Here is a 16,935-nt window from a genome sequence, read left to right on the forward strand (position 1 = left end):
AATACAGAAAAATTAAAGGAAAAAAAAAGGAAAGGAAAAGAAATCTGACAAAAAAATCATCTGTAATCTCTTCACCCAGGGATAGCCAAGCCTTCATCAATGGGCATTTTTCTAGACTGGGTTAGCAAAGAGGAAGAGTAGGAAAAAAAGAATAAAAGTAAATAGAATAGAGCAAGTGATTTGGAGAGTATTAGAAGAGGTTACTGTGGTTCATAATGGATGGGTATAGGGCAGCTTAATTTAAAATGAATGTAGGGAGTTCCCATCGTGGCGCAGTGGTTAACGAATCCGACTAGGAACAATGAGGTTGCGGGTTCGATCCCTAGTCTTGCTCAGTGGGTTCAGGATCCGGCGTTGCCATGAGCTCTGGTGTGGGTTGCAGACGTGGCTCGGATCCCGAGTTGCTGTGGCTCTGGCGTAGGCCGGTGGCTACAGCTCCAATTCAACCCCTAGCCTGGGAACCTCCCTGCCACAGGAGGGGCCCAAGAAATAGCAAAAAGACAATAAAATAAAATAAAATGAATGTAGAGCTTTGAAATGAAATTAACTAAGACAGGAGGTGCTCCAATAGTGAATGGAAGTGACACTCAGCCCTCTTTAGAGGTGGGAAATTTCTCATTGGCTTCTCACTTGAGAAGCTCTGAATTTTCCCATGACTGCTTCATTCACTCTCAGAGGTCAGACCCTGGCTTACCAATCTGCCCTGTCATAGGCTTTCCTTGAGTCCTTATCAGCCTTCCTCAGTAGGTCAGTGTTGTGAAGACTAGAGGAGTCTGGCAGAGTTCCTGCTCCTCCCAGACTGATATCAAAGGGCAACAGGGGCTGTGACAGAAGGCAAACATTCACACCAAAGCCAGATGTGGAACTGAAACAGCAAGGAGAAAAGCAAGAGCATCAGGTAAAAAAAAAAAAAAAAAAAAAAAAAATTTTTTTTAAATCTCATTCATCTCATCTTAGATGCAATTTATGTATGAGGGCATGAGGGGCTTAGTAAAATCATAGGTAAGGAGACATGAATGAGAAGGAAAATGAGTGAGAAGTTTTGGGAAGTGTGGAGCAGATGTTCATGTCGAGCTGGATTCTCAGAAAACTTTGTTTCTATCATGGCTGTTATGAGCATCCAAGAAATATCAATGAGACTCAGGGCTCGTGAGAGTGTAGATCTGCTAGTTCAAAAGCAATTTGACTTGTTTTGTGGGTCCCAGCAGGTGGAAGTTATGGTGAGATGAACTAGAGCTGAAAATAAGAAACTATTTCTAACACAGCTGTCAGAAATAGAAGGGGATTCCTTGGGAGAGAGTGAGTTACTTGTTATTGGAGGTATTCAAAGAGTTGCTGGAAAGCAATTTGTTGGCAGTTGCGCATATTATAGAGAGGATTTAAAAATCGGGTAGAGGGTTGGACCAGATCTTTAAAATCCCTTCCAACACTTCTGTGTTTTGAAGATATGAATTAACTCTTATCAGAAATTTCCCTAAGAGCTAAACATTTATATTTGCCTCGAGAAGATGCTGACCTATGAAAAAACAATTCATCCAGTTCATTCTGGTTTGCCTGGAGAAAGTGAAAAGGCAGCCAAGAGCAAACTAATGCAAAGGAGGGGACCGCATCCTGTTGGATGCTTGCTTTTTTCTTCTTGGTGGATATAAACAACACCCACACAGCCTCTGCTTAGCAAAAACCATGCAGAAGAAATGGGTTCCCTTCTTCTGGAGGAAGAATTTTGATTTGGGTTAGTAAATATTTTATTTTGCAATAAACAAAAGCTAAGGGGACCGTTTCTGAAACATTTGTTTCCAGGGTGCTAACTTCAACTTGGGTGGCTGTTCTCTGGGCTGCGAAGCAAAAGGAGGTTGACCACAGTTTAATAATTACATCTCAAAGGCTCATTCCATTCCCAAGTCTTCGTGGTTCCCACAACACAGGCAGAAGTATTAGGAGGGAAGGAAAACTCCTGTTTCTGCATCGCATTGTATATGGAGACATGTTCTTGTGTGTGTGTGTGTGTGTGTGTGTGTGTGAGACTGGGTCACTGTGCTATACAGCAGAAATTGACAGAACACTGTTAATCAACTATAATAATTTTTAAAAACAAAAAAGTGTGCTTTCAGAAGATAGTTTTGAAGAGCCTAAAAGATTTCTGCATTTGGTATCGACATTCTTTCAGATAAAGCTTTTTAAAATGTATAAGATAGCACATAAAGAACATCAAATTTTATGTTTGTTTTTATAGCCAGATCTGCTACCTCAAATATACTTCAAAACTATACTCCCTTGGTACTCTATTGCCTTTTTTCTTTCCACTTTTTTTTTTTTTGTCTTTTTTTGCCATTTCTTGGGCCGTTCCCTCAGCATATGGAAGTTCCCAGGCTAGGGGTTGAATCGGAGCTGTAGCCACCGGCCTACACCAAAGCCACAGCAACATGGGATCCAAGCTGCGTCTGCAACCTACACCACAGCTCATGGCAATGCCGGATCCTTAACCCACTGAGCAAGGCCAGGGATCGAACCCGAAACCTCATGGCTCCTAGTCGGATTCATTAACCACTGAGCCACGACAGGAACTCCTTTCTTTCTACTTTGAATTAAAAATAGGAGTGTCTTCTGACATCATCTACTACTTCTGTGTAGTCTCTAATAACTTGCTTTGGTTCCTGTGCCAACCCATGCTCATTATATCTGGGCTCACTGTTGGTGCTTCCTGATTTTAAATGAAAAATTGCTAAAATTTTCAGCAATGTAATTTTTCCATTATGGTAAAATATGAAGTATTCCGTTTATCTACGTCTATTCATGCTTGGAAGGCCAAAGGTCTTGGCAAAGTTGTTAGAAAATAATGACATTAGGAGTTCCCATTGTGGCTCAGCGGTAACAAACCTGACTAGTATCCATGAGATGTGGGTTCAATCCCTGGCCTCAATCCGTGGGTTAAAGATCTGGTGTTGCCATGAGCTGTGATGTAGGTTGCAGACTCGGCTCAGATCCTACATTGTTGTGCCTGTGGTATAGGTTGGCAAGTAGGCTCCAATTTGACCCTAGCTTGGGAACTTCCATATGCTGCGGGTGTGGTGCAGAAAGAAAGAAGGAAAGAAAGGAGGAAAGGAGGAGAGAGCAAGAAAGAGAGAAAGAAAGAAGAACATAATGACATTAAAGATGATTTTGGAGTTCCCTAGTGGCACAGTGGGTTAAAGATCTGGTGCTGTCACTGCTGTGGCTCAGGTCACTACTATGGCATGGGTTTTTGATCCCTGGCACAGGAACTTCTGCATTCTGTGGGTGTGGCCAAAAAGATAACCAAAGATTTCCAACGTTGAAAGGTATCGCCAGTAATTTATAGCTATGAAGAAAACATTGTAATTTCTGGAGTTGTCGTTAATGTAGAAACCACACGTCTATCCTGATTATTTATTGGAACCCCTTTCTGTTATTGTCTGGGGCACAGAGGGCTGCTGATGGAGAGTCTCGAGATGGATCCGGAAATGCTCTATCCTGAGATAACGGTAGAAGTGGGCAGAGTGACTCTTGGAGAAGAAAACAGGAAGGAGATGACCAATTGCTCTTTGAAAAGAACTGAAAATTCTAAAATCATCCAAGCAACGTGTGCACTGTTAAATTCGGGAGGGGGTGTGATCAAAGTGGAGATTGACGATAAAAACTACAGTTACCGATGCCACGGGCTGGGGCTGGATCTGGAAACTTCTTTGCAAAAGCTCCTTCCCTCAGGTTCACAGAAATACCTTGACTACCTGCAACAGGGGCACAACCTCATGATTTTTGTGAAGTCGTGGAACCCAGATGTTTTCAGCCTCCCCCTAAGGATTTGCAGCTTACGCTCCAATTTGTATCAGAGAGCTATGACCTCCACTGTCAACTTGGGTGCCAGCAATGCCTTGGAGCTTCTCCGAGAGAAGCAGTCTAGAGCCCAAAGAGGAAGATCAAGGGTGAAGGAGCTGCATCCTCAGAAAGCTCTTGACCAGTACACTCAGGAAGAGGAAGATACGAGGCTGTGTGCCTCAGAATTTTTGCAAAGAGACAAGCTCAGGTATAAGGAGAAACTCAACTTTACTGAGTCAACACATGTCGAGTTTAAAAGGTTCACCACCAAAAAGATCATCCCTCGGATTAAAGAAATGCTGCCTCATTATGTTTCTGCATTTGCCAATGCCCAAGGGGGATACCTAATCATCGGGGTGGATGACAAGAGCAAAGAAGTGTTTGGATGTAACAGAGAAAAAGTGGACCCTGACTTATTAAAAAAGAAATAGGAAACTGCATAGAAAAATTGCCTACCTTCCACTTTTGCTGCGAAAAGCCAAAGGTGAACGTCACGACCAAAATCTTGAATGTGTACCAAAATGATGCCCTTTATGGTTATGTCTGCGTGGTTCACGTGGAGCCCTTCTGCTGTGTAGTATTCACAGAGGCCCCAGATTCCTGGGTCATCAGGGACAATTGTGTCACAAGGCTGACGGCTCAGCAGTGGGTGACCATGATGCTGGATATTCAACCAGGTAAAGCAGAAAAGTCATTATCCAGTCAGCAGGAAGGAACCCCTTCTCTGCCAGATATTTTAGTTAAAGAATAGAAAGCTGTTTTTGATTTACAATTCTTCCTCTATTAAAGGGCTGTTTTCAGAGTTCCCACTGTGGTGCAGTGGGTAAAGGATCGGGCATTGCCACAGCTGCGGTGTCAGTTGCAGCTGTGGCTTAGATTCGACCCCTGGCCCGGGAACTTCCATATGCCACAGGGTTATTTTCTAATATTTTAGAAAAGACTCAGAATGGGAGCTCTTGTGAGGTCAAGAAATACTTGGATTTTCATCTCTTTGGGGAAAGTTAAGTATGCCATTGGCCATGAATTCGTGAAAGTTCCTTTCTGTGCACTGTAAAGGGCTGTTGAAAAATATTTGCAGGCTGATATTCCTAGTCTAAAACATTCATCAGTAGTCTCTCTCTAGAGATGATAATCAGAGGAACATTGTTTAAGAATGACTCTTAGAGTTCCCGTCGTGGCTCTGTGGTTAACGAATCCGACTAGGAACCATGAGGTTGCGGGTTCGATCCCTGGCCTTGCTTAGTGGGTTAAGGATCTGGTGTTGCTGTGAGCTGTGGTGTGGGTTGCAGACAAGGATCGGATGCCGCATTGTTGTGGCTCTGGCATAGGCCAGTTGCTACAGCTTCAATTGGACTCCTAGCCTGGGAACCTCCATATGCCACGGGAGCGGCTCAAGAAAAGGCAAAAAGCCAAAAAAAACCCAAAAAAACAAACAAAACGCATGTTCCATTCCTGGATTGGCTCAGTGGGTTAAGGACCTGGTATTGCTGTGAGCTGTGGTGCAGATCGCAGATGCAGCTCAGATCCCACGTTGCTGTGGCTGTGGTGTAGGCCAGCGGCTGCTGCTCTGATTGGACACACAGCCTGGGAAATTCCATATGCCGCAAGTGCGGCCCTTTAAAAAAAAAAAAAAAAGAATGACTCTCCAGGAGCTCCCGCTGTGGCAGGATTGATAGTGTCTTGGGAGAGCTAGGACTCAGGTTTGATCTCTGGCCTGGCACAGCAGGTTAAGGATACCGAGTTGATGCAGCTGCGGCTTGGGTCGTGACTGCAGCTTGGATCCTATCCCTGGCCCAGGAATTCCATATGCCACTGGGTAGCCAAAAATGGGAAGAAAAAAAAAAAAAAGAACTTGAAATAGTGTCCATGAGGATGAAGGATCAATCCCTAGTCTCCCTTAGTGGATTAAAGATCTGGTGTTGCCACAGTGGTGTAGGTCACAGATGCAGCTTGGATCCTTCGTTGCCATGGCTGAAGCTGCAGCTCTGATTCAACCCCTAGCCTGGGAACCTCCATATGTCACAGGTGCGGCCATAAAAAGAAAAAGGAAAAAAAATAATAAGAATGACTCTCTACAGATTCTTTCCAGGGAAACTTGTTGACAAACTTGAATTGTTTCAGGAACATTGGGAGGTAATATCTTAAACCACCGGGCTGGGGGCACCACCAAGTGGAGGAAAATCAATGCAAAAGGAAGTGAGAGGGAGGAGTTCCTGTTGTGGCTCAGCAGAAACGAATCTGACTAGCATCCATGAGGTCGCAGGTTTGATCCCTGGCCTCGCAGTGGGTTGGAGATCCGGTGTTGCCATGACCTGGGTGTAGGTCAAAAACGTGGCTTAGATCCCGTGTGGCTGTGGCTGTGGCCTAGGCTGGCAGCTGTAGCTCCAATTCAACCCCTAGCCTGGGAACCTCCATATGCTGCGGGTGCGGCCCTAAAAAAACACACACACACACACAAAAGGAAGTGCAAGGGAGGGGGTTGAGCAAGGACTCTGTGTGTTTACACTTCCTTGCAGTTTTGCTGAGAATCAGCCCTGGTGATTTCAAGTCAATCCATGAAAGGCTTATGGGCTGAATGGAGCTTATGAGTCTAGCTTCGTGATCAGTAAGTTCCAAATTTGATAAAAATAACCTCAGGTCAAGACTTGAGTGTTTTTATTGGGTTATTCTTTCTCTTGTGTTTAGTTTGTTCGAGGTTACTTTTCATACACACGCACACACATGCAGGCACCAGAAACTAGAGATCCTACCACTTTCTATTCCATCTAAACCTTGGATGGGGGAGTTCCCATTGTGGCTCAGTAGATACCAATCTAACTAGTATCCATGAGGATTCAGGTTCGACCCTTGGCCTCATTCAGTGGGTCAAGGATCTGGCACTGCCGTGAGCTGTGGTATAGGTTGCAGACGTGGCTCAGACCCCACGTTGCTGTGGCTATAGTGTAGGCCAGCAGCTGCAGCTCCGATTTGACCCCCTAGCCTGGGAACTTCCATATGCCGTGGGTGTAGCCCTAAAAGGAAAAAAAGAAAAAAGAAACTTTGGATGGGGACTTTAACAACTACAACAATATAAAACAATACTGTGTTTACTTTTTCTGACGCCTCCTCCCTTCTTGGAGATGATCTGGAACCAGAATATTAGAATTGGAAGGAAGTTTAGGGATCACCTGCTCATCCTTGCAGGAGAGAGAGTTGAAATGAGTTGCCTAAGAGAAGTGATTTAGAAGCTGCATGGCCCTGCAGGAGTCCCAGACCCCATTTCCTAACATCTGTGGACTATTTGAGGCATAGAAAGATTGAGAGCAGCTCAGGCGTAACATCCATCACTTGTCAACAGTAGGAAGTGCTATACTTCTTTTACATTTTTTTTCTTTCTTGCCATATTTTGGCCCACTCCCACGGCATGTGGAGGTTCCCAGGCTAGGGGTCCAATCGGAGCTGTAGCCACCAGCCTACGCCAGAGCCACAGCAACACAGGGATCCAAGCCACGTCTGCAACCTACAGCACAGCTCACGGCAACGCCGGATCCTTAACCCACTGAGCAAGGCCAGGGATCAAACCCAAAATCTCATGCTTCCTAGTCAGATTCGTTAACCACTGAGCCACAATGAGAACGCCTTCCTTTATTTATTTTTCATCTGAAACCATTTTCCATGTATTTGTTTAGCTCCCTGTAATTTGTCCACAGACTACAGCCTTCACCAGATTTCTCCAGCTTCCTCTACACCAAGAGGCACATCATGTCCCATCAAAGTCCTGGAATTTAAGAGGGCTCTACAACAACGCTTGTTTCCAGGTATTCCTTTTTGATTTCATCTGAGGGGAATATTTGTTTTCTAAAATTAAGTTGGGGAGTTCCCGTTGTGGCTCAGTGGTTAACAAACCCAACTAGAATCCATGAGGACGTGGGTTTGATCCTCGGCCTCGCTCAGTGGGTTAAGGATCTGGCGTTGCTGTGAGCCATGATGTAGCTTGCAGATGCAGCTCAGATCTGGCGTGGCTGTGGCATAGGCCGTTCGCTACAGCTTCAATTGGACCCCTAGCCTGGGAACCTCCATATGCCGCCAGTGCAACCCTAAAAGACAAAAATAAAATAAAAATTTATGAATAAAATAAAATTAAGTTGGGAGGAATTGGTAGCAATTAGTCCAAATTCTTCTCCTTAAAGAAGGCCAAATGTAGGCCTTAGCAGACACAATGGTCTTAAATTAATATACCCGTGAGTTCTTGTTTTTAGTCATCAGATCCACCTATACTTCTGTATGCTTTGGGGTTTCCAGTCACATATGGTTTTTGTTCTCTGAATATGAGAGAAAAAGTCTGAGAGAACTGCCCCCTGGCTTTCCAGCGCACATAGAGGTGAGCCATGGAGTCACCTGGACTCTTCCTAAGGCAGAGTTTTTCAACCTTGACCCCACTGACATTGGAATTCTTTGTTGAGAGGAGCCACCCTGAGGACTGTAGGATGTGTAGCTGCATTCTTGGCCTTTACCTACTAAATGCCAGCTATGACAATTTGACAAAACATTCCCAAATATTCCCAAATATTCCCAGGGGTTCGAAATTGCCACAGGTTAAGAATCACTGTTTTGGAGTTCCCGTCATGGCTCAGTGGAAATGAATCCCACAGTAACCAAGAGGTGGCAGGTTTGATCCCTGGCCTCGCTCAGTGGGTTAAGGATCCAGTGTTGCCATGAGCTGTGGTGTAGGTTGCAGAAGTGGCTGGGATCTGGCCTTGCTGTGGCTGTGGGGTAGGCCTGCAGCTACAGCTCCAATTCAACCCCTAGCCTGGGAGCTTCCATATGCCACGGGTGCAGCCCTAAAAAAAAAGACATAGGGAAAAAAAAAAAAAAGAATCACTATTCTAAAAGGAAAGTTCTTAGATTCCCCAAAACATCAAGCTCACACACACACACACACACACACACACACACACACACATACACACACAACAACCCCTTAGTGGGAAGGAATACCTTCCTAGCAGTAGTGGACCATTCAGTGTTGAGGAGAAGGTGCTAGAAGGCTGTTCCGTGAAAACCCCTCCTTGGTTGCCTTCCCCCCAGAAACAGGAACTTCACGGCCCAGGCCTGTGAAGAGAAAGTGCTTTCTTTGCGATCGAGGAAACCCATAGTTCCATGGCTAGGCTCATTTCTTCTCCCAATATTGCAGGGATACTTACAACATGCTTTCGTCAATTTTAGTAACTTCTCTTCCTTGAATTTTCAGTGACATGGGAAGAGACACAGTTTCAACCAGAATCCCTCTGCAAGAAGCTCTTCTCAGATCATAAAGGACTGGAAGAACTAATGAAGACACAAGTTAATGAAGACACAAATTCTCCGGGGATTGTGGTATTTTCCAGAAGCTGGGCTAGTGATGTTGGCTTAAGGAAAGAGCACCATGTCCTGTGTGATGCTCTCCTGATAGCCGTGAACAGGCCCCTTGTACTCTACACAATCTTAACAGACCCCGCTTGGGTTGGGGGGCGTGTATATGCCCGCAACACTGCACATCAATTAAAGCAGAAACTGGGAACTCTTGGTGGTTACACAGGGAAAGTGTGTGTCCTTCCGAGGCTGATATGCCTGCCCGGCACACAGTGTAGACCTGCTGAAATCCCCTTACGCTACCCCCAATCCTACAGGCTGGCTAATAAGGATGAAATGGAAGATTTGCTGCAAGCCCTCATCGTGGTCTCACTCTGCTCCCCATCTCTTCTGAGTGACCAGCTGGGCTGCGAATTTTTCAATTTGCTCATAGCAGAGCAGTGCGAGTTGCTTTCAGAGAGCCTTCAGGAGACACGAGAATTGTTCCTCCACTGCTTTCCAGGAACCAGGAAGACAGCCCTAGCCATAAAGATCATGGAGAAAATTAAGGACTTGTTCCACTGCAAGTCCAAAGAGATCCTCTACGTTTGTGAAAGTGATGCCTTAAAGGATTTTGTGACGTAAGAGTTTCACTAACTAAACACAATAAACCTAGTCACTCAATCTTTTCAACGGTATGGCACAAGTAACTTGTGCTTTTAGTTTAAGATTTTGCAATGCCTTGGGCTAAGGATAAAAGCCCAACTATAAATACATTTCCAAGAGATCAGGTGCTTGAGCTAGAAAAGGGCATTTTGCAATGTGCAGATTTAAACGTATCATTATTACTTAGCCAAGTATGTATCACTTTAAATTTATCTGACTAGAAATATTTTTTTCACAATCTATGGCCTTAAATTAAAGAATGGTTGGGGAGTTCCCGTGGTGGTGCAGTGGATAATGAATCCGACTAGAAACCATGAGGTTGCGGGTTCGGTCCCTGCCCTTGCTCAGTGGGTTAACGATCCAGTGTTGCCGTGAGCTGTGGTGTAGGTTGCAGACGCGGCTCGGATGCCGCGTTGCTTTGGCTCTGGTGTAGGCGGGTGGCTACAGCTCCGATTCGACCCCCTAGCCTGGGAACCTCCATATGCCGCGGGAATGGCCCTAGAAAAGGCAAAAAGACAAAAAAAAAAAAAGGAATGGTTGGGGTTCCCTTATGTTTCAGTGGGTTAGGAATCCAGCATTGTCACTGCCAGTGACAGGTTGCTGCTGTGGTGCAGGTTTGATCCCTGGCCCAGGAACTTCTACATAAATCAGGGGGTGGAGGGAAAGAAAGGTTAAAATGAACCTACCTTGCTGTACTTATACTTTTTGCTGGATACTTAATGGTTTAAAATCAAGGTATTTTGGTCAGTTGCACACTATACCTAATAGGAACTCGAATTTAAATACCACTTGACTTTGTTTATAATATAGTTTTATTTGTTTTGTTCTGAATCAATAATTTTAGAAAACACATTTGCTTCTAATTGAAATCTTAAGCTTTTAATTTAGTAAAAGAAATTGTTATTCAATCTAGCAAATGAGGGCTTTTAATTTTGATTTGATTGGCATTTATTCAATAAAGTTTTTGAGCATGATTTATATGCTAGGTACTGTGTACACTTAGTTTCAGAGAAGAAAAAAAACATATTGATGGCCTTGCCGTAAAACCCAGTAAGAGAGACAAAGAGAAAAGTAAGCAATGAGAGTGTTGTATGATGAGTATGATAAGAAGGATATGCTTAATTTAGGCTAGAGATTGGTCAGAAAATACTCCCTAGTGAAGGAAATTCTTGGGCACACTCTTAATAGTCAGGACAGGTGTTCCTGCTGTGGTGCAGTGGGTTAAGAATCCGACTACAGTGGTTCAGTTCACTGCAGAGGCTCGGGTTTAATCCCTGGCCCAGAAACTTTCATATGCTGTAGGTGCAGACATTAAAAAAAAAAAAAAGTCAGTAGGAGAAGTGAATAAAATGGGTCCTTTTAAGGCAAAGAGCAGAGCAAGTGCGAAGGCGTGGAGATTAGACAATCAGAGCAGTAGATTTGCCTGGAGCATCGAGGGGCTGTGGGTATGTGGCAGATGATGAGGTTAGATGCCAGATTATGAAGGGTCTTGTAAACTGTGCTAAAGATTATGGTTTGCTTAGGGTTTTTTTTTTTTGTTGTTTTTTTGTTTTGTTTTCTCTTTTTAGGGCCACACCCACAGCATATGGAAGTTCCTAGGCTAGGAGGTCAATCGGAGCTGCAGCTACCAGCCTACACCACAGCCACAGCAACGCCAGATCTAAGCCACGCCTGCGACCTATGCCACAGCTCACAGCAATGCCAGCTCTTTAACCCACTGAGCAGAGCCAGGGTTTGAATCCACATCCTCATGGATACTAGTCGGGTTTGTAACCCGCTGAGCCACAGCAGAACTCCAAGATTTCCTTTAGATGTAAGGAATTTATCTCCAGGGACTGTCAAGCAGCAGAAATGGACTATACCAGAAGTAAATAGAAATAATATTGGAGTTCCCGTCATGGCCCAGCGGAAGCAAAAATCTGACTAGGAACCATGAGTTTGCGGGTTCGATCATTGTCCTCACTCAGCGGGTTAGGGATCCAGCATTGCCACGAGCATTGGTATAGGTCACGGACGTGGCTCAAATCCTACGTTGCTGTGGCTGTGGTGTAGGCAAGCAGCTGTAGCTCCAATTGGACCCCTAGCCTGGGAACCTCCATATGCTGCTAGTGCAGCCCTAAAAAGCAAAAAAAAAAAAAAAAAAAAAAAAAAAAAAAAAAAAAGGGAGTTCCCATCGTGGTGCAGTGGTTAACGAATCCGACTAGGAACCATGAGGTTGCAGGTTCGATCCCTGGCCTTGCTCAGTGGGTTAAGGATCCGGCGTTGCCGTGAGCTGTGGTATAAGTTGCAGACACGGCTCAGATCCCGCGTTACTGTGGCTCTGACATAGGCTGGCAGCTACAGCTCTGATTCGACCCCTAGCCTGGGAACCTCCATATGCTGCAGGAGTGGCCCTAGAAATGGCAAAAAGACAAAAAAAAAAAAAATAAAAGGCAAAAGAAAGAAAGAATATATAAATATTAAATATAATTTATTGCATAAAATGTCAATTAAATATTAACTATAGTATAAATATATAAATGTATAAATAGAAATAATATACAATAAAAATAAATAGAAATCTCCTACCTGAGTTCATTTCAAAAGTTTCACATGCAGAATTAACTTGATAACCGCAAAGAGTAGGGTTTGCAATGATGTACTCTGTCGGTCAGGTAACTTGTGAGTGGAGCAGTTCTGTAGTATTCAGGACTCTACTGAATCAGTGAATCAGCTTCCAGATGAGCACTAGCTATTAATGCCAAGCCAGAGAATAATAAATGCACGGTGTTCCTTTTGTTTATCCACTGAAGCCCTCTTGGCTCTTTCATCCTTATAGCCAGCAAACCACCTGCCAAGCAGTGACCAGGGAAACCTTCATGCGAGGGGAGTTTCCAAAGATCAAACACATAGTGATGGATGAGACTGAGAATTTCTGCAGCACCTATGGTGACTGGTACCTGAAGGCGAAAAGCATCACCCATCCAAAGATGAGGGGCGCCGGAAGTGAAAGTCTTCACCGCGGGATTCTCTGGCTTTTTCTGGACCCTTTCCTAGTCCGTCATGCCGCTCGCAGTGGCCTTCCCCCTCCGTCTGCTCAGTTTCCTCGAAAAACCATCACCAACGGGATCCACTGTGCTCTGGAAATAGCAATGGTCATGAAAGAAGAAATGAAAAGGATCCAAGAAAATCCACACTCCAATGTGTCTCCAGACACATTGGCATCGTTCAGGGAAGCTGCCTACGAGGAGGCAATGTGTCACCAAGCTCTGCCTGGGGTGTTCGAGTCAGAGACAAACCTGACCACAGAAGAAATGGCGAAACACGTGGCAGAAAGATGTCACAGCCTGTTCCAGTGCGGCTATCTGCCCAAAGATATAGCGATTCTGTGCCGGAGAGGGGAGGACAGGAGACGCTATGAGCTTGCACTGCTAAGAGCAATGGAATTATTTGAGACCCACGGAGCCACAAAGGTTGCCTTCAGCCAGGCCTCTGGTGTTTTGGATGCTCACATCATTTTAGACAGTATTCAGCAGTTTTCAGGCCTGCAGAGGAATATTGTGTTTGGGCTTAGCCCAGAAGGTACCCTGTTGGAGGAAGTTCATAAGCTCCGTTTCGCCTCGAGAGCCATTAAACACCTCTACCTGCTTTATGAAAAGAGGGCAGCCTTCTGAAAGTTCCTTCACACAATCCAGGAAGGGCGAAAGAGTCCCCGTTCCCAGGCAGATGGCAGCTGTGCCTTTTACAACGGAGGAAATCAAGGCACGGTCAGTGTAGCGTGGAGCCTCAGAAATATCTCTTGGGACTGGCCCTTCCGGTCTATTTGCAGTGTCACTGTCTTTTTCCCATTTCACCTCTTCCCTGGGACTTGTCATTGCTCCCTTGTCTCCGGTTTTCCTCGTCCAATCCAGGCTCCATTTTGCCAACCACAGAGGTTCTCCTCAAATACAGAAATGATTTTGTGACATCCCTGCTAATGTATCTTCCGGGAGCCCCTGCAGTCTTTACACCAAACTAATTTTCAGGGCTTCCCGTGATTCATCCTTACTTGTTCTCCTAACGCATCCTTTATTATACCTCCATCTTTCAGTGTTTCTAATGAACTTCTGCCTTGCTGGCCTATTTTGGGGGCGGGGCAGGGTGCCCTTTAGGCAACTTTCATTGGGCAGCTCCAGCATAGCCCCTGGGTTAGTACTTTATGCTGGCCGTGGGCCTCAAGCTTTAGATTTCCTCTTGATACTAAGGCTGGATCAGTCTCTTGGGGATGGTTTTATGCTAATCAAGCTCACCAAAGACCAATGCACAAATGAAAATACCATTGTGTCCGTTTAGGGTGAGGATTGTAGTTATAAGTGGGCCGGATGTTTTTGTTACTTAGCACCTTTGGTAGCAACATAGGAAGCCAAATTATACATGCATAGCTTTGCAGCAAGGGAGGTGGTAATCCGATTCAAATGTATGAAGACTTCAGGCTATGTTAGACTACCGCAATCATCTTCCAAATAGGGATATTTCCAACACAAGGACTAGACAAGTCGAATTTCCAAGAGGAAGCAAATTTGGAATGCTAAAGATGACTGGTTGTTCCATAGTCTCTGCCTCAGATGACATTTTTTAGTTTCTAATGTTTCCAGGTTGGCCACCAACCTTCTCCTCACTCTCCCCAACACCTGCCTACTTTGCTCACATTCACCCTCTACATTTTAATACATTCATCCTCTACCTGATAATACATTCATCTAGATTAGAAACTTCATACTTTCTGCTGCTGGCCCATAAACGTTCTTTGCACATTCCTGATCTCTTCCATTATGATTTGGTGTTAGTTTTCCAATCCAACTCTGAGAGTTTATGGGGAGTTTGGATGGCAAATCCACCACTTACACTGGCCATACATATGTCTAGCTCCTGGCGATGCCTGTGCGATTCTTAGCCTTTAAACCCTTTCCTGCCCCTTCTATCTGTTGACATCCTTACGTATCAGTCAAGTTCTTGTTCAAATGCCTCCCTTCTCAACTAAGCGTTCATCTTCCCCCTAAATTAAACTTGGTCTCTCCATTTGCAGTCATTCTATGGCTTAATTTTTTTGTTTTGTTTTGATAGCACAAAACTCATTCTAAACTGTGCCAAAGGAGTAGTTGCTGGCATAGCAGAATCTATGTAAGACCTTCCTATCATGTGTTCTTTCCAATGTATGTGAAATACATTAGAAATAAAATTCAAGTTCCCTTTTTCTAGTCAACTCCTAAAATAGCTAAGCTAATCCTGTGCTCACCAAGGCAATCTTGTTTTTCTCTCTGCAAGGATTTTTAAATTGCTTGAAAAGATTATGATTTCTAGACTGTGTTTAATTTCTAGGAAGGTTTAGGAAGACTTTATTGATGCTGCAGAGGCATGAATCCAGGAGAAAGTATGGAAAGTATTCTTTTGGCTATAATTTCAGAGAAAGCTCATCACCTTTCTGGAGTTGCCATGGTGGTGAAGCAGTAACCAACCTGACTAGTATCCGTGAAGAAGCAGGTTCGATCCCTGACCTCATCAGCTTTCCAAGAGGCAGGAGAGCAAACAGGGCTTGGAAAAGTGCTCTTAGCTGCCTCTCAAAACTGCTCAGGCCACCAAACCAACCAGTCTAAACCTAGTGGCCGGCTGTCCTGCTCCTGAATTGAACAGAAGCACCTCCCCCTGCCTCCTGGTGTTTCAATTACCTGAAAAAATTTCCTCCTTTTTACTTTTCCTTGGGGGGCTTTAGGGTAATTTCAGTGGGAGAAAATAGCACTTTAAAGTCCAGCAATTAATTAGTTTTTGATGAAGCAAAAGATACCAGCATGTTAACATTTGGAGAAGGGGATATGTGTGAATTCTCTGAAAATAAAGAGTCGAAAGTGGAGAGGAACGGAAAGAACGGGGACTGCTAAATTTCAGTCATAAGCTTCAGTACCATTTGACTTTAAACAAGCTGTATAATTTTTGATAAAATAATTTATATTTTTATTTTTATTTTTATTTATTTTTTTTTTTTTTGGTCTTTTTGCTATTTCTTTGGGCCGCTTCTGCGGCATATGGGAGTTCCCAGGCTAGGGGTCGAATCGGAGCTGTAGCCGCTGGCCTACGCCAGAGCCACAGCAACGCGGGATCCGAGCCGCGTCTGCAACCTACACCACAGCTCACGGCAACGCCGGATCGTTAACCCACTGAGCAAGGGCAGGGACCGAACCCGCAACCTCATGGTTCCTAGTCGGATTCGTTAACCACTGCGCCACGACGGGAACTCCCAAATAATTTATATTTTTAAAGAATTTTTTTTTCTGCACTCACAGCATGCAGAAGTTCCTAGGCCAAGGATTGAACCCCAGCCACAGCTGTCACCGGACCTGCAGCAGTGACAACACCAGATCCTTAACCTGCTGAGCCACAGAAGAACTCCAAGAATTGTCTTATTTATTTTTTATTTTTTAATTTTTTGCCCACCCCATGGCACATGGAGTTCCCAGACCGGGGATCCGATCTGAGTCGCAGTTGTGACCTAAACCACAGCTGTGGCAACGCCTGATCCTTAAGCCACTGTGTTGGACCAGGGGTAGAACCTGGGTCTTAGTGCTTTAGAGATGCCACAGATCCCAACTGCACCACAGCAGGAGCTCCAAGTAAACACTGAATTTGAGATTCTTTGTCTGTTCTTAGTCTACGCAGACAGTTGGGTCAGGCTTAAAGTAAAAGGTCTAACCCAGTGGTTCTCAACCCTGGCTTCTCATTACAACCACCTGGGAAGTGGTTGTAATGCGATATCAGTGATCAGGCCAGACACCAGACCAGTTACATCAGCATCTCCGGGTATGGGCTCGGGCACTGGTATTTATTAAAAGTCCAGATGATTCCAATATGGCACCAGGGTTAAGAACCTGTGAACCCTTCTCCCAGTCTGTTCTTTCTGTTCTCAAACATATGTGTACACATTTCTCTTCCTATTAGACTGTGAAACCCTTGAGAATAAGGATGATACTTACATATCTTTATTTCCCAAAAGTAACTAGTACAGCACCTAAAACACAGCAAGGGCTCAGTAATTATTTATTGAATGGATTTGCTGCGTTCAGAAAATCAGAATCTACTAGGACAATGCTTCTATTCAACAGAAGGGAGTATCTA

General features: G+C 44.5%; 1 protein-coding gene across 1 annotated transcript; it reads left to right on the top strand.

Annotated features, from left to right (window-relative positions):
• Window positions 742–15,774, top strand: LOC110256053 (protein SLFN14-like). The gene is given in 6 exon segments (XM_021067410.1): window positions 742–898; window positions 3,443–4,248; window positions 4,251–4,511; window positions 7,503–7,631; window positions 9,065–9,785; window positions 12,629–15,774. Coding segments are annotated over 5 exon segments (2,742 nt in total). The 5' UTR covers window positions 742–898; window positions 3,443–3,452; the 3' UTR covers window positions 13,464–15,774.

This window comes from Sus scrofa, chromosome 12 (genome assembly GCF_000003025.6).
Source record: "Sus scrofa isolate TJ Tabasco breed Duroc chromosome 12, Sscrofa11.1, whole genome shotgun sequence".
Taxonomy (NCBI): domain Eukaryota; kingdom Metazoa; phylum Chordata; class Mammalia; order Artiodactyla; family Suidae; genus Sus; species Sus scrofa.